General features: G+C 42.2%; 2 protein-coding genes across 3 annotated transcripts in view; one reads left to right on the forward strand and one right to left on the reverse strand.

Annotated features, from left to right (window-relative positions):
* EFR3A (EFR3 homolog A) overlaps window positions 1-11,272 on the forward strand; it is a 95,759-nt gene extending 84,487 nt beyond the window's left edge. For both annotated transcript variants that reach the window (XM_068525473.1, XM_068525474.1), the window contains 4 exons: window positions 182-230; window positions 3,718-3,821; window positions 4,336-4,385; window positions 8,505-11,272. In XM_068525473.1, the coding sequence (XP_068381574.1) occupies window positions 182-230; window positions 3,718-3,821; window positions 4,336-4,385; window positions 8,505-8,610 (309 nt within the window). In that variant the 3' untranslated portion in view covers window positions 8,611-11,272. The remainder of the gene's footprint in view (window positions 1-181; window positions 231-3,717; window positions 3,822-4,335; window positions 4,386-8,504) is intronic.
* A 4,352-nt stretch (window positions 11,273-15,624) lies between these two features.
* The window catches only part of OC90 (otoconin 90), a 35,339-nt gene continuing 28,208 nt past the window's right edge, over window positions 15,625-22,755 (reverse strand). Inside the window, exons 12-15 of the mRNA XM_068525491.1 lie at window positions 21,969-22,085; window positions 21,159-21,330; window positions 18,416-18,522; window positions 15,625-15,917 (exon numbers count right to left, since the gene is read on the reverse strand). Of these exons, the coding sequence (XP_068381592.1) occupies window positions 15,625-15,917; window positions 18,416-18,522; window positions 21,159-21,330; window positions 21,969-22,085 (689 nt within the window). The remainder of the gene's footprint in view (window positions 15,918-18,415; window positions 18,523-21,158; window positions 21,331-21,968; window positions 22,086-22,755) is intronic.

Raw genomic sequence — 22,755 nt, forward strand, 5'->3', positions numbered from 1 at the left:
TTGTTAAAACCAATGAAAACGTGGAGATTATTTGACACTGTTGAGTGTGCTCACAAAGCAAGCCAACACAAAGAAGAGAAAATATTTGTCAGAGTTCTTAGATGACTTGTAACTAGGTGAAGGTATCATTTATATTGACCGTTCTTAACTCCTTATTTTACTTAAAATCACTTTTCTCTAGGTTAGTAACACTGAAGAAATCACCTTTGAGGCGTTAAAGAAAGCAATTGGTGAGATTTTGCTTGTTAACTCTCCTAGTATTTTCTAGCTTATCTATATCTTGTTACTTGTTTAAATGCCAGAATTAACAGAGGCAGCATGGTAAGTGTATATACTGTCGATTTCTATATAAATATATAATCAATTTATTAGCTTATGTTCTTTAGACTTTTGTAATTGTCCTGTCTTGTCATAGATAATTATTTTCCTCTCTATAGAATGACTTTTCTAGAATTATGAAAGCATATCGCCATGTATTTGAATGCTGCCCTTATTTGGTGGCCAACGCTGAGGCTGAGTGAATTTATGAGAAATAGTGAATGTATTTTCTTTTATAGGAGATGGGCAGGTGAATAATTCTGAGAGAATTACATAGAATGATTTTTAGTAGGCATATAGCAGTGTAATTAGAAGCATGTTTCTAATGGGGTAAGAGAAAGGAGCTGGCCGAAATTGTCAGCAGGCACAATAGAGTCACATTAATCCTTGCTATTTTATCAATGAGAACACTGAGGCAGAGAAATTAGCAACTCTCCTGAGATCACATAGCTAGTAAATACCGGAGACAAATTTCATACCCAGGTCTGACTGACTCTGTAATCTTTTCACTTATCTTTGCATAAAATAATACTCTGATTTTTTTTTTCTCCTGTAGCCTTTATGGAAATAAATTTTACCTTATATAATTTGCCTCTTTTAAAAATTTTTTAAATGATTCCTTCAATTAAGTATTAATATAAATTCCTGCTAGGCTCATGATGCCTTGATCTCAATCCATTTCTAATTGGTAAAGCAATAGAGGGTGGAAATTGACTTTCACGATAGAGTGGAAATTGGCTCTCAATTTTTAAGAAATATTAGAATAAGAAAATCATTAACAAGGGAAGTGAAGCGCTCTAGTACCCATCATACATGAAATAAAATCTGACCTTGTTCAGCTTAATCCATTAGAGGATTTTTTTTTTCTTATTGTAATATCAAATTTGCCAAAATAAAATTGAATTTAGTAAGCAATTTTTGAACACCCATTATGTACAAGATACTGTGAGACATTTAAAAATTAATAAGACATGTTGAGGAACTTACAGTCTGGCAGTGGTTCTCAAAGTATGTCTTTGGACCCCTGGAGCTTTGGGGAAGACTCTTCCAAGGGATCCTTCAAGTCAAAAAGTATATTCAGCACAATACTAAGACATTATTTGCCTTTTTACTGCATGGATTAACATGAATGAAGGCAGTGGCATCAAACTGTACTAGTGGTCATTGAATTCTTCAGCACCACACATCCCCAGTTATTTTTAAAAGTCAAGATTTCTCTTAAGAATGCCTTTGAAGAATCAGTATAAATGATTAATTTTATTAATCTCATCCCATGAATACATGCCTTTGGGAAGCACATATAAAACACTTCTTTGATTGCTTTTATTCGCAAGCAGAACTAGTTGGTTTTTTTAAGGAACATCACTTTTACTTAAAAAAAAAAAGAAAGACAGAAAACCTGTGGTATTTGAAGGGAAGCTGTCACTTCAAGAGAAAAACACCACCCTGATGGTATTTGCTCCCAGTGATAAAATTAGCACTTTTTAACAAAATTAGAATTTTGAAGCGTATGTCTGCCACTGCAAGTTTGACAGTTCCCCAATATTTATTTAAAGACTTTTCTAATGAGATCAGTGATAATAACTAACAAATGTGATTTTAAAGAGTATTTTACAGTGAGATATGTCTACATTTAGCGGGTCTGCATAAATCAGTGGAGCAATATTCCAAATGACCTTGCGTGATGTTACAAAACCATACATGAGTAAAGCTCTATTCAAACTGTAGAACAGACCAATAGATGTTAATATAACCAATTACAAAAAGTTCATTAATAAGGTTTCAAATTCCATATTGCAACTAACTTTTAAGAAACTACCGTTTGTCATGCTTTGTTGTAGTGTCCAAGAAGAAATAGCTACAATTCTGTGAAAAGGCTATTTATTAAATTACTCTTTCCCAGTCCATACCTGTGTGAGTTTAGTTTTTCTTTATATACTTCAACCAAAATAACATATTGCAGTGGATTGAATGCATTTGCAGGTAGAATCCAACTGCTTCTATTAAGTCAGACATTAAAGAGATTTGCAAAAATAGAAAACAATGCCATTCTCTTCACTAAATCTTTTCATTTTAGAAAATATCGTTATTTTTTCATGAAACAAATGTTATTTATGTTAACATATAGTGGTTTCATTTCTTTAATGCATTTAATGAATATTTTTAAAGTCTCTCATTTTTATATTGTAATACGGAAAATATCAAATGATGTAATACATAAAGAAAGCAATTTGGCTTTCTTAATAATTTTTCAGAGTAGAAAGGAGTCTTGAAACAAAAAGTTTGAGAACTACTGGACTAATGCATGGAAAAGAAACTTGCTGCCTGCAGGCCAAATTTAGGTGGAAGTATTATTTTCAGAAATTGGATTTGAATAAAGACCAGGGATGTATGCTCAGCTTGCCCAAGTCCTGTTTCTCTTACTGCTTTTAAAACATTTATGTTTCCTGCCTAGCCTCTGGCACATTTGAGCTTGTGCCCCTGATCTAGTGAACACGAGAGATGTGATCATAATTCTGTATTATAGTCATTCAGAAAAAGTACATAAATTCGACAACTTTGTTAACCTGCCACAACTTCAGAGGGGGGAAAAAGAAACCTATTTCGTTTGTACCTGCTATATCCATTTTTTAAAACTAGCTAATTGTTACAGTTTGTCTACCTGAAGAGAAGCTTTGTTTTTGAAGAACCTTGAACAGATTGTGTTTCATCTTATGAAATTCTTGACCAGGAGAAAAAAAAAGCTGAAGAGTTACTGAGTTGTTACTGTAGACCATCAATAAATAAGCCATTAATTAGCCTTCTTTTCAGATTCTTAAGCAAATAGACATAGTTATTATATGTATCAAAATGACAGACACTTATTATTTTATTATCTCACAAACTTTGGCCAGACCGCACGTCATCTTAAGATTTTAAAAAATCCCTTTTCAAATTGTGGAAGATAAATGGAAAAGGCTAAAACAATATGGTTCCTCATGACCCTATCTATATTTCAATCACGCCATTCACTATCAAGTTTAGCAAACTTTTAATTTAGTACCTCATATGTGCAAGGGCATGATTATTAATAAAAGAATCATCCTTCAGGAAGGGCCTTGAAGTTGCTTGACTTGTAGGAAGTTGTCATGCTTCTGCTTTTATTTGGTAAGAGAGACAAAGGTAGTCTTATGAAAAAGGGTTTTGTGCTGTGTAGTTTTTTAATTTTTTTATATGTGGGCTTTCTAGCCTTAACTAAGACACTTCAAGGATGTCACACCGTTTGCTTTTTTCCCTATACAAGTAGTCCTATAAATTACCCTTATTTTTTATTTATAGATCATTTGCTCTTAGGGTCATTGGCAAGGTTCTATGAAATTTTGTGTTCCTTTTAATGGGTCTTTGTAAACATTTATATAGATACCAGTGGAATGGAAGAACAGGAAAAGGAAAAGAGGCGTCTAGTAATAGAGAAATTCCAGAAAGCACCTTTTGAGGAAATAGCAGCACAGTGTGAATCCAAAGTAAGTGAACACATGGTGAAGAGGGTGGGGGGTGGAGTTTGACTTCATGGAAGCTGTCCTGGTAATTGGTAGGTAGATTCCAAGCTTCAGGCAGATCAACAGAATCCACAAGGTAGTGGATTTGATAGGGACTGAAAACTGAAGACATAGCTATGAAGCCTAAATAATTTTTTTGTGTAATGTCAGCTGATGGGAATGGCAGGCCCCAAATTAAATGTTAACGATTGTTATTGCTTTGAAACTGTTTTTGCAGTGGTTTTCAGTGATTTTGCTGTAGGTATTTTGTGTGTCTATCGATTTTGTTTTTACCAGTGAGACTAGGAAAGGAATAAAAGAGAAACTTTACATTAAATTCCAGTGTATGAGACAGATAAAACCAAAACATTAAAGCATTCTGTACCATCAGTTTAATAGTTAGAGTTATGCTTTGTCCTTTAAATCACACTTGTGTTATTACATATGGGTGTTTGGAAAATAATAGATCCATTCTTAACATTTTTTTTCTCCTTTGTAGGCAAATTTGCTTCATGATAGACTTGCTCAAATATTGGAACTCACCATACGGTAAGAGTTTTGGTACTGCAAGAGCAATAAAGCAACAAAATAGAAACTATTAGATCCCTATAAACTTGTGGCTTTTTAGGTAATTGTGCTTTTCATTTAGGGTAAACACAAGATCATACAGGTCTCTGTCTCAGTGGTTAGTCTGTTTACTGGATTGTCTGATACCATCTCTTGTCCAGGGGGCTTCTAGCTTTTCTAGCTTTCCTTTTTAGATCACTTATTCCTTTAAAATGGTCCTATAAGGACATTTGAGTAATTGGAAGACTCTTATTCTAATGATATGTTTAAAAAGGTAATTTCTCAGATTTAACCATTGTGACCTATAAAAACTACAGTTTTATATGGTTCAACCTCATAGTTCTTTCCAGGGCAATCATGATTCTACGTATGCAGATGGCTCGCTTGAATTATTAAACTTCACTTGAGTTTTCCTAAGTCGTGTCTGTTTGTGTCCTGTTATTAGTTATTATAGTCGGCCCTCCATATCCACAGGTTCTGCATTCGCAAATTCAACCAACTGTGGATCAGAAATATTTGGGGGAAAAAAAATTCCCAGAAAGTTCCAGAAAGTAAAACTTGAACTTGCTGCATGCTGGCAACTATTCACATAGCATTTACATTGTATTAGGTATTATAAATAATCCAGATACGATGTAAAGTACAAGGGAGGATGTGTGTAGGTCATATGCCAGTAGCACTCCATTTTATATAAGGGACTTGAGCATCCAAGGATTTTGGTCTGTGTGGAGGGTCCAGGAACCAATCTCCTGTGGATACCATTGAACGATTGTATCTTATGCTCCAAAAACATAAGGTATCTAATATCGGTTTTTCTGTGTCTATTGGTTATTAAGTAATGAAGCACATGACAGAGGGAGAGAAAAACTCCAGGTTCCACCTAAGGAAAGAACCTCTGCTTATTCTTTTTTTTTTTTATCTTTGGCTGTGTTGGGTCTTCATTTCTGTGCGAGGGCTTTCTCTAGTTGCGGCGAGCGGGAGCCACTCTTCATCGCGGTGCGCGGGCCTCTCACTATTGAGGCCTCTCTTGTTGCGGAGCACAGGCTCCAGACGCGCAGGCTCAGTAGTTGTGGCTCACGAACTTAGTTGCTCCGCGGCATGTGGGATCTTCCCAGGCCAGGGCTCGAACCCGTGTCCCCTGCATTGGCAGGCGGATTCTCAACCACTGCGCCACCAGGGAAGCCCTCTGCATATTCTTATATTGACTTCAGTGTGGAGACTGGTCTGTGTATAATGTGGCACAGTAAAGGAGCCATAGATAGAAATTGTGCTTCTGAAATTTTTTTTTACATCGCCGTATCTTTTATATTTTCAACTTGATTAACTAAATCTGTTTTGCTTCAAACCCTGTATGTATCCTTATAAACAGAATAAACAGGTAGATGCTCGAGTTCACTTGCTTTTTTTTCCCCAGCCTTTTTTCTGCCTTCATACTCAAAAGCATGTTTTCATCACTTTAACATCTTATTCTAGGCATTTACCACCAATATTGCGCCCCCCCCCCCCCCCCACTATATGAGAATCACTCATTTATAAAAGTTCAGAACAGAGAATCAGACTAAAATATGCAATATACTATATACCTTAGATTCAAAGAAAATTGCTGGGTGTGGGCATTTACGCACAACCTAAAAGTTGAGAGTTAAGTTTTATTTGGGGACCTTGCTGAGGACTATAGCCCAGGAGACAGCCTCTCAGATAGCTTTGAGGAACTGCTCCGAAGAGGTAAGGGAGGAGCCAAGATATTTAGGAGTTTGGGGCTGGAAAAAAACATGTAGTCAAACATCAAAAGATCACTGCCAATCACAAAGACCAGACCTCTCAGGTTGATGATTTTAGTGCTTTTCTATGCATGGGAAGGTGCAAGGATCTGGGTGCATTGAAATTATTCCTTAGATATGCATCTTAACTGTCTAGGGCCAGTATCCAAAGAACAGACTGCTCCCTGTTTTTCTCCATCCTGAATTCCCCTCAGGGCGCACCATTGTAGGCGACTGCAGTGGCTGATGGCTTGATCTTGCAGAACTGGAATGGCAGGCAGCACTCCCTGTCCACAGCTTCTTTGGTGCCTCTTGATTTTAACAGTAAATATCTGCCGCTTTATATCTGTTGTTTTTACTAATCCTCCCCATAGTCCTGAAAAGTTAGGTAGATGCTTTCCCCCCACCCCCCAGGTAAAGACACTGAGGCTTAGAGAAGTAAAGTAAGTTGTAAAGTAAAGAAGTAAAGTAACTTGCTGAAGTTTATCCAGCTAGTGAGTGGAAATGATCAAAATTCAAATCCTTAACTCATGTTCTTAAAAGAAATGTTGCTAGAGACCACCATGTTACATTTAATCACACTATCATAACTATATGTTTCCATTGTTCCTTCATTCACTTTGACCTTAGTACAATAAGAAAAAAATTACAAGAAATGCAAAGGAGCAGGAAAATACAGAAAAAGAATAAGCAGCCCCGCAGATGATTGATCCAATTATTGGAATTAGTAGACAATGACCTTAAAAGAACACACACACATATCAAAGAATTTAAAGGAAAAATTATGTATATTTTAGGAGAGAAATGGAAAGTCTAAAAAAGAACCAAATTGTAGTTCAAGAACTGAATGTTATAATATCTGAAAGAAAAAAAATGTTATTGGATGGGCTTAATAGTATATTGGACGTTATAGAAGAATTCGCATATATTGCTCATAGGAGTATAAATTGGTACACTTTGCAAAACTTCGGCAGTGTCTTATAAAGTTAAACATATACCTGCTCTTGATCCTGTAATCCCATATCTCAGTATTTGCCCAGAGAAATGAAAACTTTGATTCACAAAAGGACATGTACATGAATGTTTTAGCAGCTTTTTTCATAATTACCAGATGTCCATCAACAGGAGAATGGAGAGAGAGTAGACAAATAGTGGTACTCTTACTATAGTGAAATACTATTCAGCAGTAAAAAGGAACACACTTTGGGGGTAAATTTTCAAGAATGCATTGAGCAAAAGAAATCAAACATAAACGAGTATAGCTTGTATGGACCATTCCTATAGGCTGTATAGACCATGTGAAATTCAAGAACAAGTGACACTAACCTCCAGTGACAGTGATCAGAACATAGTTACTGTTGGATGTGGGTGTATGTGAATGGGTATGTGGGAGTAGGGAGAAATTGGTTGAGGACACAAAGGACCTTTTTTGAATGATGAAAGTGTCAGTATCTTTATCTATGGTAGAGATAAGAATGAAGTAATGAATTGAGGGAAGAACATTGGTATCATATGACAAAAGATCAGTTTCCGAAACTGATAAAAGAAAAATATCTGAGTAGAAATACAGGCAGTAGACTCAAATAGACAATTCATTTTAAAAGAAACACAGAATGGATACTAAATCTACAAAGGTATGTAACATTAGTAGTAACCCAAAATGTGAAAATAAAAGAAAGAATGAATTCCCTTTTGCCTGCCAGAGTGCCAGAGATTAAAATAACAAGAAAGAATGATTATACCCAATATTTATAATGGTGTAAGAGGATGGGTACACTCAGATGTTGAAAGTATGACTTGCCAGTGTTATGGCAATATGTACCAGTCTCAAAAATGTAAATACACTTTGATGCAGAAATTCTGTGTGTAAGACTATAAACCAAGGAGACAGGATAAAATTATGTATAAGAATAGACCTGTCAGCATTATTTATGATAATGAAAAATGAAAATGAACCTACATCTGTCCATTGAAGTAAATCAGTTATAATATATCTATATATTGAAGTACCATGCGGTGGTCATCAAAAGAAGTTAATATATGTATATATAAGATTTTTTACTAGTGAAACAAAGCAAGCTTACATGAGTGGGTATAGCGTAATCCCACTGTAAAAATTATGTATACATATATTCAGAGGAGAATGTCTAGTGTAGACTTAAAAACAGCTTGGTACCACTGTGATCTATGTGCCACGCCAGCTTGTAGCTGGCCCGCAGTTCTGTCACACTGGTCCCTGCGGTGAAGGAGACTCTCTGCTGCTGGCAGGTAGTAACGGGAGTGCTCTGTGACGTGAACAGCTTTGCAATTCACCTGTTGACAATGCCTCGCTCTTTTACAGCCCTCCTCCCAGTCCATCAGGAACACTGACCATTACTTCTGGGCACGCCCAATACCAGTCTGTCCCGGTCTACGAGATGAAGTTTCCAGATCTGTGTGTGTACTGAGTGGCTCACGAAGACCTCAGCATAAAGCCTAAAACTTAGGGCCAAGCTGAGTTTTCAGGGTTTACTTAATGTGTGTTAACATACTTCTTGAAAATTATGATGGAATTTATCTTTAACCGAATGCTTGGCATATCAGATTAGATATTTTGCAGCTATATTATATGATTTAGAGTACTTTTGAAGATAGGTTTATGCCATGTTAATTTTTTTTTTTGAGGTTCCTGATGGCTTTTAAAATTGAATGTATATTGGTCTCACATTAATTGTTAAATAGTATATTTAAAAATTTTCACAAACATGTAATTTAAAAAAAAATTAAGCCTTCAGAGGGTTGAAGATGTATGAAGTGTCTACTGTATTTCTTAGACATCTACGCAACTGCTTAAAATTAGAATTGCTGTTGTTTTTCTTTATCTGCAAAAGCAAAAACATACAAATATATTCCTAATCCTGGAGCTGCAAAACTGTTCTGTGGCTCTTTGTCCCCATGTTGTAGATGTCGTGGTGGGCATCCCTCTGTTCGTTCGCTGTAACAATATGTGACAGTCATTCCTCAACTTGTTTGTGGAAATGACATTTACTGAGTAATATTCCTAGAATATGACCCTAAAATCTCCGACTTTAAAGTGTCTAGTTCTTGTAATACTGTGTTTTCTGCCAAAAGTTTGACCGTTCTACTTGAGAGTCTTAGAGCTTGCTCTTGGAGTACTGAACTGTGCAATATTTTTTACATCATTAGATGTATTCGTTTACAGACTATGCTTTGAAATTATAGTAGTATTTTGCTGTGGCTCCATTAATTAAATGAGCTATATATTTAGTATAGGAAAAAAAGACATTTAAAACAGCTACTAGTTCACCTGTGAAGAGTGTGTACGTTTTGATTTCTGTTGAGAGCATATTAATTTACATTTTAATATTGTGCGATTTTTAAATCCTCATAGTCAAAAAATGCCCCAAATGGACTTTCAGTTTGTAAGATTTGAACTGCAACTTGTATGCATCTCTGTTTAGGATTTGTGATATTACATTTGAAAAGAGTGCCTGTGGGTTTAGCAATCAAGTGTGCTACAGATCGTCAATTTAAGCTTGTATTGATTTAAGCTACCAAGATTACATGTGCTGACAGACTTAAATTCTTAAAATTGTGTACATCTTAGTGAATTCCATCACATGGCAAAAATGAACAATTTTCTTTGCAACTCATAAAATTCTTTTAGGACATTTTTATAAAATAATCTGTTTATAATTCTACTACCTTTTCAGCTTTGATTCCCTTTTACATAAAACAATATATATATATCAAAAATTGTAACCCAAAAAACAATTGCATTTTTAGCTTTAGATTTTGTTTGAAAAATTGCAGTGAAGAAAGGCATGTTATTACTTGGTGTTTACAATTATTTGGGCACCTTTAGTAGAAACAAAAAAGTGAGGAAGTAATAATAGAACAAGCATACTCAAAATTTTTTTGAATATTTAAACCAAAGTACAGCATCATCTTGCAGAAGATCCTAGTCTTTTTAAACCTATTAAATGATACTCAAGCATCCTGGGTGGTTTACTCACTGTAGATAAACAAGGCATTGTTTTCCAAGTGATAGTGCAGTCACCACCTGGGGGGTTAAATGGCCCCATTGCAGCTGTCACTGTAACTTTACCTCTTGACCAGGTAAAATGTTTCACCATTTAGTAGGCCAAGTTTTATGTTTTTTTAATTTCCCTTTTTTTTTCTGTATTTCTAAAGAAAGATTGTGTAAAAATCTAAGCAGGGGGACATGCAAAAACAATCATCATCCACTTGGATGTCATTTTATAGATTAACACTGTGTGCTTTTGTATGAAAAAATATATATAATTTAATAGTATAAGAAAAGAAGATATATATTCATTTGCACTCATGCAAAACAAACTTTGCTCTACAAAATTTCATGTTTCTCTGTGATTTAAAAATGCACGTATAGCATGTAAAGGAAAACCATTTCAGTTAATGTTTATCACACCTCTCTTTTGGTCTGTTTTGTAAACTGTAGATTTGGGTTTTGTGGGATTTTTTTCCTGTAGTAGTTGTTTTTAAATCACAGTAGACTTCTGTATATCCTAGATTACTGAACTGGTCTTGTTAGCAACGATTCCCAAGAAATGAGGGGTCTTTTCTTAGGCTTTCTGTCCCTTCCAGGAGATTGCAGGAGATCCTGCACGTCATAGGTATGCCTACTATATCACAGCCAGTTTGGATACTGAAAGTTTAGGATGTGTTGAAATTCACTGTATTGCTATATTTTTGTAGATATTTAAAACTCTTAATAAAAACTGTTAATCATTCTCTTTTTGCTGTATACTGTTGCTTATATCATTCATTTTTTTCCTTGACATTGAATAGTTAACATTGAAATGTTCCTCCTATACTTGTGTTGTCTTTGCTTATACAGTCATTGGAGTTAACCTAAACACACACACACTAACCTAAACACACACACACTTCCTTAATACTTCTGAACTCATTATCTTTTAGAATCATAATACTGTACTTAACCAGCAGTTAACTTCCCCTTCCTCACAATATCTCTTTTCTTCCTTTCTGAAAATGGTACTAATTTGTTTTATTCATGCCCATATATGTACTAAATGTAATGAATTGAGTTTTTTGAAATGTAACAATTCACTGTGCAATTCATATGTAAGCAATAAAACAAAATCAAATTACTTCTGTATAAGTACATTTTTGTAATAGCCATTGCATTTATTAAATTAAACGTATTCACTATTTTGCTTTAGTTAAAAATGAAGAACTTCAGTGAAAATCAAGCTGCCAAATGGATTCATCCTCACATACATTGGAAGAATCAGAACCATAACTGCAGTCGTGGTTAAGATACAGCTAAGATTAAGCTCTTAGCGTGTGCTTGCAAAAGCACGGTTTCCACCTCTGCATCAGTCTTACTGTTTGTATTTTCAACCCTACCCCTTTGCTGTATAAGTTACATGAAGCCTCTCTCTAAAAAAATAGCTCCTCTGTAGTACCCTCTGCCACCTGGTCTGCTTTCCTACTGCTGGCAGGAAAGCCCACCATAGCCAGATGGGCTTCAGGGACTTCCTTTAGGACTTTAGCAAAGCAATGAGGAGCATGGGCTCTGGCTTCAAATCCCACCCTGCCACTTCCTGGCCGAGTAGCCTTAGGCAAGTGACTGAACTCTGAGCCTTGAAGTCTGTAAAATGAGGATAGTATGTTCTGCCCTCAGAGGTCATCTGTTGAGGGGTAAATGAATCACTTAGAAGAGGTTCCTCGTGTCATGCCTACATGGCACAGACTAGACACTGAGTCAGTGTTTGTCATTAATAATCCTTGAGTTCACTATGCATAGCGTCTTAAGCAACCTGGGCAGCTGTCTCAGTTCTGCAGTCTTAGGCCAGTCACTCCAGTTTTCTGAACCTGTTTTCTTTAGGTGTAAAATGAGCTGCCTGTGTGATACACTATCTCGTGTGTTTTCTTTTCAGCTGTAATTTGTTGCGTCCTGTTCTCTCATCTGATACATAAGTTCACACGAATGAAAAAGCAGAGCCGGTGTGCAGCATCAAGCTCTGCCTCTTAGTTTTGCTACATTACATTCGCCTTGTACTTACACTTTGAGTCACAGGCAGACTTAGGGAGCCAGTAACTTAGCCTAGGTTCTCCCAAAGCAGAGCCTCAGACAAAGGCTTACATGTAGGAATTGCTCTGGGAAGCGATTCCAAGGAACCCCAGCGAGGGACTGGACCCATGAAGTGGAATGAGAAAAAGCTCATTAAGAGGGTTTATTTATGAATTGCCAGCACCATAGGTGACTGGAGATCCATCCTACTGGACAGTCTAAGGAGTCTCATGAAATAATCTCAGAACTGTCCACCCAGGTGATGAAAGCTGGGGAAGCATGTATCCTCGGCTTCTGTTCTTCATGGTCAAGGGTGGCCCTGTTGACATTAACTCCCCCACATTTTTGGATTGTTTGTGCTTGCGTGCTGGGCAGTTTCCCAAGGTGTGCCATGCCTTTTTCTCAGAGAAGTCCTGCGTCCCATGCACGAAGTGTAGAAGTACAGAAGGCAGGCATTGTCAGATTCCACCCCCACACGTGAGGCAGGTTGAAGCCTGTGTGCAACTGGTTATCACGGCAGGATCTGGAGTAAGGTAGGGCTGGATGATGTGAAGTCAGGCAGAAGATATCCAATATAGCACCACCTAGTGTGGTATTTAAGGACAAGACTAAATCTAGGAGCATCAGATTTATAATTTCATGTTTCCACCATCTTAGTTTAATGAGTCAAGGGAGAGATTTTTTAAAGATGGGAGACTTTAGGGCATGTTTGCATGCTGATTAGAATGACACAGAAGAAGAGAGGGATGAATTGATATAGAATAAAGAGGAAATATTTGCAGGATTCAAGCCCTGGAAAAGGCAATAGGGGGGTACTGTACCCAGAGCATAGGTGGAGGGATTGACCTTTGATATGGATAAGGAACACTTTTTTCATTGAAACAAGAAGGAAGACAAAGACCGCCGGTAATCTTGTAGCTTTGGTGGCTAGAAGATCAGGACATTCCCACTGGAAAACTTCAATTTTCTCAGTGGAGTATTAGGTGAGGTCATTGTTGCTATGTGCCTTGCATTTCTGCATGTCTTGTGAACAGAGACACTATCTTTATTCTGGATTATCTTTTTTTAAGGATATAGTACATCCTACAGACTTGGAACACAGAGATGGCATCTCCCTTTGGAGCCCAGGACAGACATGCTTCTTGTCCTGTATAATACAGATGATCTCTTTTCTGGGGTAAAATGCAGGCTTGTGGCCAATTATAAATATTTTAGGTTCCCTATGTAATGAAACCCACCCTGTGTGTAGGTGTTACCTGATCCTCTTTGCATTGGCCCAGGGCTTGAGGAACCAGCATAAATACTCATACTCAGGCTACTGCCATTACTGTAAGTAATAAAGTCCTTTGTCTCTGACCCAAGCATCTCGTATCTTCTGCCAGCATCCATGAAATGCAGACCAACTTGTTAAGTTACAAATAAGGTAAAATCTCAGGCCCTTCCGCTCTGGACAATTCTCAGCTGAGAGCAAGGGGAGGTGTGGAAGGTTTGAGGAGAGGAGGAAAGGGACCAAACAATTGTCTTGGAGAGCAGAAAACTCAGCTTACTAAGAAAAGGTTGAGCGTCCATTTGAGGTTTTTGTGGTCATGAGCTTCAAGTGAAGTGGGTCAGCTCAGTTGCTTTTGTCCTTCAGCAACATTCAGCTGCCTCAGGTGAAGGTGCAGAGAAGGCAGGCGGTCACCATACCTGTGGGCGGCCCAGCACGGTGACGGCCATGGGAAGCAGACACTTAGCACACACCTGCTGGGTTGAAGGAAGGGAGTGCCATCGGTGGCACGCCTCGCCTTGACCGCTGTAGTGCCCACGGGCTGATTGCCGGCCACTCTCACCTGCGTTTCTTTGCCTAAAGGCTTCCTCAGCCGCCAGAGCCTCCGGCCCCCAGGTGCAGCAGGCAGGAGACATCGCCCTCCACGAGAGTAGAGACTGATCTGATAGAAGGTGATCTGTCTCCTCTCCCGGGGGGGTGTGTGTGTGTGTGTGCTATGCGTATTCTACTTCCAGTGGCAACTGCCTTGATAACGCAGCTTTCACTGGCTACCGTTCCTCTGCCGTCTTATCTCTTTGCTCTCCCCTCAGCATTTCCTGCACTTTCCAAATAAACCACTCAAGTCCTTGTCTAAGGGTCCGCTTCTGGGAGGACCAAACTTTAAGCTGTTACTTAAAAGGTCACATTATTCAAAAGATTCCAATGTGAGGGACTTCTCTGGCGGTCCAGTGGTTAAGACTCCACGCTTCCACTGCAGGGGGCAAGGGTTAGATCCCTGGTTGGGAAACTAAGATCCCACATGCCATGCAAAAAAACAGATTCCAATGTGTTGGATTCATCAAAAGGTGCCCATCAGGTGATTTCGCTGGAAGGTAGGGAAGGGTATCAGCTGCTGGCTTGGCACCATGACCTTTTGATTTCTTAAGGTTTTCAATTCTTTAACGTCAGGATAGTTCCGCACCATGAGAAGGTCACGAACACGAACTCTTCAGAGGCTCTGCTTTCCCGCCTGTCTGAGGAGCAGGCAGGGACCCTGTATCTTCTCACTGCAGGACACGTGATTTATGGGAATAGAGAACCAAGGATGTGATGTGAACTATAGTTCGTGTCCTTATCAAATATTGAAGGGGATTCCGGAGGCACATTGCCTTTTTGCCTGATGCACAGTAAAATCTCAATAACTATCAGATGGGTGAGTGGGTGGATGGATGGAGGGATATAATTTCCGTTTTTTTGTAATTCCCATTATATTTGTCTGTGTCTGAGTGGGCATTGGCATCCCCCAAACTTCCAGCCACTGGGATAAACCCTGTCATTTTTTTTTTAATCAATTTAGTATTGCCAGACCCACGACAGGGTTATCAGTGATTCTCCATGGAGGTGGCTGAGGCCATTCTCCTAATAACACACCGGAAGGGCTGTCATCTCCGTGCTTGGCATATGTCTTTGGTGGGTTATTGGTGACCCATAGGTGATCTCATAAGATTGATTAAACATACTCCCTTCTGTATTTTTTTAATAGAAGAAAAAGTAGCTTTCAGTGATTGGGGAGTGGAGATATCTTTCCCCCTCTGTTCCTCTGCCATCTCACCTTTGCCATCTGTTCATGTATCAGTATCTTCAAAACCAAACCAGACAAAGAAACGTTGATGGGAATATTTATTGAGCCCCTACAGTGCCCTCCAGGAAACGTATAACCACCCCCTCGTTTGCTTTCTCCAAAGACACATTCAGATGTGAGCTGACAAACATCACAAGGCACGTGTGCAAGGGTCTTCCTGCCTCTCCCCGCTTTGAGCCTCTGCTGAGGACAGAGAGGATGGAGATGGGCCCAGAGAGGTTACAGTAGCAGGAGGGACAGAACGACAGGGTGTGATGGTCATTTTCTCTGGGAATCTATCTGGGGCCATGTTGTGGCCTGGTCCCCAGGAGACCAAGTGACTTCCCCAGGAATCTTCTGGTTCTTCTCAGGCCCTCCCTGGGGGGCGGGGCCTCCTCGCTGTTCTCCTCAGAGCTGGAGCCAAGGGACGAAGCTGAAATGCTGCCATCCTCGCAGGACGGCCGGTGGCCCTGGCACTCCTGTCTGCCAGGTGACTTGAGGCTTTGGTTATAGAAGGCGGAGGCCAGGCACTCAGCCGCCGTCTCGTCACAGACACAAAGCAGCTTCTCGCACAGGCTCTGCCCCACACCTTAGGGGGCAAGAACAGAGTAGCAGACCTGAGACACTGCAGGATGCTTGCCCCTTCCGCCCTGTGCTCCCCGGCTCCATCTTGCACCTCTTGGTCCTGGGTCCACTGATTCCTCTACTGGGAATATTCTTAACTTTCTCCTCCTGGTTAGCGCATACTCGTACATCAGGAATCCACCCGGCATCCCCCCGTCTAGAAAGCTTCCTCCAGCCCCTCTGGCTAAAGGGAGTGTCTTTCCTGTGGGTTCCCATCGAATCCCACCCTATGGTTCTTACTATCACAGCAGAAATACATATATTTTTGCTATCTGTATTTTTATTTGCTCAGTCCGGTGACCCTACTTTATTTCTTGAAGGTTTCAATTGCATGTAGTGCGGGTTGGCGTGCAGAACACGCGTGTGATTCAAAGGAAATAACGTATGTGAAGGTGCTCGGACATAGGCAAGCATTCTGCAGACGTTTTCCTTGTCTGTGGTTTTCAAAGATGTATTTGGTCTGTTTAATGTTTTTTTTCTGATCCTACCGCAAAGTATTCATCAACCAGATCAACCAGACCTTTTCTCATCACGCTGACCCTCCACGTCTCCTACCCTGGCCTTCACATCAGCCCCACATACTTGTTGCATCTCCACAGCAGGAAGCAGAAAGAGGAGACATGGAAGAGCAGAGTGGACCCAGACATGAGCCTGTTCCCCAGAGCAGCTCTGCGCTTGGGCCCCTGTGCCTTATGTGGGGTGGCCCAGAGCAGGCTCCGAGATGCCCTCATTTCTCACAACCCGCCACCTGCAGCTGCTACAGGACACGGTGCTCAGGGCTCACAGAGGGTTGGAACCAGTTCACAGAAGCCCTGTAGGGGTTCAAACGACACACACAACCTTCCTGGATTCAGTGAGACCAGAGAGATGAAGGCGCCTTTAGCTGAGCTGATGGGACCTCAAGGCGTGATTGCATCACAGACAACAACGATCATCTGATCCTGTCACTCATGGGTTCTAAACCCACCCCTGTCTTCTCACCCCCTAGAGGACAAAATGTAAATGTTTCAGCCTTGGGTTCGTGATCTGGTACCTGTCTCGCCAGCCTCACCTTGCATCACCATGGTCCCACGACTCCCACTATCTCTTCCCGAAATACAGAACCACGTGTCATTCCCAAACTGCCAGGAGTTCCCCAAAGGCCACAATCTTTCTCTTCCCTTTTCTTGGAACGCCCACACCCAGCGCGGCCACCTGGGAACCTGTTAACCTCTTGGAAAACCTCCTTCACTGCCCTTCTAACTTCTCCCAAATTCTCCCATCCTGGCTGCCGTATTCCGCGGGCTCAAAACCCCTTTCACCACGGTCCTGGGCACCTGTACCACCTCATAGCAATACTAATGATAATAGAAGAGTCCCTTGCTTGTCTCTCTTCCTTCCGGGCTGTGAGCAATTTGAGGCAGGGATCATGTCTGTTCACTGTGTTTCTAGGTCCCGATGGAGGTTTTTTGGATAAGCAGATAATTGGGTGAATGAATGAATGAGTAAGTGATATGTAAAGCACAGAGCTCCCTCCTGGGAGATGAGAGGCACACAGGATCCTCCAAGGTCAGGATTCCCGGAGGCCGAGGGACAAGGTAGCACTGAAGCCTCAGCCTGGGGCTTCCCCAGATAAAAAGTGAGGGTGAGACAAGCCCTCTCAGGGCTCTCGAGAAATGCTATAGGGACCATTTCCTTTTAAACTGCAAAGGGTAAGGGAAATACATCCACTGATGTACATGAGGAAATGCAGCCAGAGAATGAAGATGAAGCCAGTTGTAAAGCAAGCCCAGCAGAGTGAGGCTCCTGGGAGTGGGGCTGTTTTTAAATGTCCCCCTCCCCCCTGCCCTCCCCCAGGCCCTGAATGACCATGGAGGCGCCTCCGGCTGCCACACCTGGGAGGAGTGGAGATGCAGGCCCACCTCTTCCTTCAGCCGGAGACACTCCCCTTTTTATGGGCTTCCTCAAGGGACCTCACTTGGGAAAAGCGCTCTGCTTCTCAGGAAAAGAGACCCACTGGCACAGTGAAGACTCGGTTCTGGGTCTGAGGCTCTATGGTTTCACAGTTCCAGCCCCAGTTCTATCACCTCCTTCTACCTGTGTGGTCGTGGACCTCAGTCGCCGCCTCTGTAAAATGGGAAGTCTCGTGGTGCTACCTCATAAGATTGGTGTGAGGATGAACTCTGTTAATACACAGAAAAACTCAGAAGAGCACATGGGAAGCACTCAATAAGCATGGGTAATTTACATTGTTCCCCGTCTGCTCTTATTGGCTCTGTGACTTTTGTCAGCTGACTTAGCCTCCTGCACTTGAGTCTCCTCCTCAGTGGAATAGGAGTACTAATGTGTGCCTCAAAGTTAAGAAATGTTTTAAATCACATTAGAGATGAACAAGTGCTTGGGAAAGCATCAATAAGGTGAGCTGTGGTCCTGATGCTGACTTGAATGAAAGAACAACCCCCTATGCTGGCTCACAGCACTTACACTTGGGGGTACCATCCACGCATACCACTGGTGACCGAGGAAGCCTCTCGAGCAGGCAGCCCAGCCTTCTCACCTGCTCCAGGCAGCAGTGATGGGACAAACAGCACCTAAGAGCAAGGAAAATCGCTTACTGCCCAGAGCCCCCAGCTGCCCCCAGAACTCCAGGCCTGCTTATCCCATACTCCCTATATTAATGAGAGAAGCCAGTGCCTCCTTTCCAGTGCCACTGGACTGATTTATATACATCCCAAGGGCCACCATGTATGGTTGTTCAGGTTGTGGACTGCACAAGGATGCCACATCTAAGGCAGTGTCCATCACACTGGATGTATCTTACTCTTTTTTTAAAAACTTGGTGTTTTTATTGTGACTCTGTTGACTGAAAAGATGGGTGACTTGCATATTTATTACAATAATTTTCCAAAAGATGGAAATAAAGAGTCTCAAGGAAGGGGTACCACTTCTAGCATACCATATGGGCTAGAAATAACCCACTCCCTCCAACCTTTTACATAATAGAACAGTTAATCTCACATCCATAAGGTACCCCCTTTGTCCATAGCCTTAAAAGAGAACAGAGTAGCTATCTCGAAAGTAAATAAAGAACTGCATCTAGGAAAGTGTCCAGCAAAGAGCAAGACCTCAGGAAATAGATGAGAATGAATCATGTTCTTGCTTTTTAGACCCACCCATCTGGCCTGATAAAGCCTCACAGTGTCCCCCCCAGCTGATGGATATCCCGAGGGAACTTGTGATGGCTGCAACCAATAGGGGGCTACAATTGCTCCTTAAATCCTCTCTTTTCAACTCTCCCCTGTCCTTTAATCACTCTCACTCGGTCCTGGAGACCACAGCCAGAGCTGGGATCAGGCAGACTTGTGGCTTTTTGGTAGTGCTTGTGCTTGGCCACGTATGGGCTTCACCACCCATTCTGTGGTGCCAGCAGTCGGAGGAGGAACAATCCACCTCTCACATCACATTAGCCTGTGTGGGATGAGAACTGCAGCCCCCATTCTGCTGTTAGGACAGCCGAGCCACTATCTTGTGTGGCATTCGGCTGGGGTGGGTGGCGGTGGATAGTTAATATAATAGTTAAAATCTAAAGTCAGTGAATCAGAAATCATATATGATCCAACTACCCTTGAAAACCATTCAGGTGTCCCAGAATATAAAGTATGCATGGTTTGGAAAAACACCGTTGCAGAAAATAATATCATTTTGACTAACCTTTCCTTGGTCAAGGCTATGACTTTCCATTTTTCCATTTCTTTCTAATGGATGTCACACAAAGGAAGCCGTATCATAGCTCACTTGCCTGCCTGGTCAAATCTCATATTTTTTGTGAAATAAGGTCAGTAGTCAGGAAACCTCTTCAACAGCACCCCCATATTCTTTCCATAGGGTTCAACAGAACACAGTGACTACTGCTACCTAGATTTCTATTTTGCCTTATCTCTCTGAGTGCTGTGGACTCAGGAACAATCCTTAAATGGTTCTCTGTCTTGGAGAGTAGAGGGCGTGTTGTCAAGCCCCATGATGAAAACACAGTGATTCCACAGTGTGGTATACACTTTGCTAGAATAAAAACTTCTTTAGTATCACCTGGTGGGAGGTAAATTTTCTGAAGTCTGCCTGGGCAGCAGAGCCCCTGATTTCCCGGAATGCCCTGCAAAGGTTGGATGATGGGGCTGGATGACTGTTCAGTGGAGACAGGAGAACTACTGTGGAGGTAGGTGGGTGTGTGAGTCATACAGCCATGAAGACGCCACGTGACCTGCAGTGGACATGTTCCACGTTCCTGCCAGTACTGTATCCTTTGTGTTAACTACAATAAGACTCGTCTTTTTCACTCTCAGCTACAGTTGTTGATTCTCCCCTGGCAAGCCCAACATCGGAGGCGGGCATACACAATTTCACTAGAGCTCTACCTGGCCGTGAACTGGGTGAGTCTTCACATGCAATCAGTCTTTAAACCTGATCAGTTCTGCTCTCAGAATCTTCCTCTAACTCATCTCCAGGTTGAGTTCCGCATCGTTTCCTCTGTGTCCCCACTGCATTTGTTACAGCGGGTGGTATTTTGTTGAATTGTCCATCTCTTTTACTCAGCAAGCTCCTATGGGGCAGAGGCAGTTTGTTTTAATCTGCTTTGTTTAGGTTTAATCCTTTTTATGTCTCCAGCACCTAGCACAGTGCCCAACACAGAGCAAAAGCACAACAAATGTAGGCTGAATGCCTATATAAATGAAGGAATAAATTAATGAATGCATGAGGTCAGTGAAAATTCTTCCAAGAACAGTAGGTAAAACATTTGACAATTACACTTAAAAGTTGTTGAGAAGCTCATTTCAGTGTGTCATCCTGCAGAGCAAATCAACTAGGGACCCCAATTCTACATGCTGCTCATTGCAAAATAAGCAGATTTGGGGTCTTCTGAAGTGTCTTTGCAGATTGACCCTCTTAGAGCAGCTGGGCAGTATTCGTGGTGGAGCTCTAGACCAAATCGAAAGATCTGGATCTGCCCGGCTCTGCCCCTTCGTGGCTGAAGGACCTCAGACAAGTCAGCCTCGGGGCCTCAACTGCTCATCAGGAAAATGGGACCATAATGGCAACAAGCCCTCCTGAGTGAAATAACGCCACTCAGTGAGCTCTCTGTGAGCCCGAAGCAGTGTCCGACGTCGAAGAAGGCTATCATCTCTCGCTGCAGCATCAACAACACCCACCCGCCATCCTCGCCCGGCCGTACCTGTCCAGAGCGTCCCTTGGCTCGCCTTGTCCTTCCTGCCCACAGTAACAGCCGTAAGATTCAAATTCCTCCGGGCACCGGGATGTCAGACAAAAGAGCATCTCTCCAAGCTGTGGCATCACCCAAGCGTTGTCCCCGCTTCCCAGGTGCAGGAAGGTGAACCTGTCACAGGCTGATGAGAAACAAGGACTCTCTGTCTCTCTCTCTGCCCTCGTTCTCTTCTCCCCTCCTCCTCAGCCTGCAACTTGTGCTAAGCTAGGCAAAAGCCCACTGTGCAAACTCCATTGTCCTCAGTTAAAAGGGGAAGAACCACGAAGCCGGAGGCCTGCGCAGGGCTCCTCCCCAACCTCCCTCTCAAGAGCCCTGCATGCGTGGAGGGCTTGCCCAGGCGTGAGCAGAGTCCTGTGTGTCCCACCGGCTGTGGCTGCTTGCCGGTGCGGGGCCTTTGCTAAGGCAGCCGAGGGAGGACAGCCAAGGAGGAGAACCATCCAAACCCAAGTGTTTCATTCTTTCCAGCAAAGCCATGCTGCGGATGACGCCCAGCTCTTTCCTTCAGGGCCAGTAAGAGCGACAGGAGCCCTCGGTCAGGGGTTCCTTTCCCCGGCTCGGCCTCCAGCAGCTGATGGCTGCAGGCTCATCTGCCCGCTCTGAGAATCGAAGTGCTCAAGCGGCAGGAGGGATGGCGCCTTCTAGTGGCACCAAGTGGGACAGTCACAGTACGATGCGGTAGCCGAAGGGGCTTGGTTAACGACTTCACCAGAGGATCCCAAGGCCGGGAGAGGACAGACATCTCTGCCTGCTTCTGCTCACCTTTTCCAGATGTCTCCTCAGGACCACTTCTGACGGATGACACAGCCAACCCCAAAGATTTAATGCCGGCAGGGACGATGGTTACACCTTTAGCTGTGGCAACAATCTCTGCAGACCCTGAAAACACATACCTTTATGGTCCGTATTTGAAAAGTGGTTCAAGAAGAGGTTTGCAGATGGACATGTAGTGAGGGCCAAATGCAGACCAAGCATCGGGAGAGTGTCTTCAAACTGGGTCTGCAGGCATCAGGGCAAGAGCCTCAGGGGTCCATGGACACTACATGAGAATTTCCAAATTTCCTATGATTACATTAAAACTGACAGGACCCCAAGCTAGACCACCTGGATGACATCTCGTGGGCGAGAAAAGTCATAGCCTCTCAGGCCTGTATTTGTGCATCATGAGCCTGCCAAGTGAAGGTCCATGATGATGCTCACGGGTGAAGAGAGAAAAAGAATGGTGGAGCGATTAAGCCAACTCACAGTACCCAGTAATGCAAACTCCTCAAAGCACTGCGTCAGCTTCTCCTCATACTCAGAGTTAAGTGCAAGGTCCTCTCCATGGCCGTCAAGGCTGCCCGTGATGTGGCTCTGCCTGCCCCATGCAGGCTCCCTGGCCCTGTCTGGATCTCCCTTTGCTCTCAGACCTCAGTCCCACCAGCTCCGTTGGCTGGAGGCAGGGAGGTCTCCAGCCCACAGGCCAGATCTCCAGCCCAGTGTGGTCCAGACCAAGGGAGCCTCGGTAAGCTCCGTACCCACTCATCTGCTGACCCAGGCTCAGCTCCCA

This window comes from Eschrichtius robustus, chromosome 17 (assembly GCF_028021215.1).
Source record: "Eschrichtius robustus isolate mEscRob2 chromosome 17, mEscRob2.pri, whole genome shotgun sequence".
NCBI lineage: Eukaryota > Metazoa > Chordata > Mammalia > Artiodactyla > Eschrichtiidae > Eschrichtius > Eschrichtius robustus.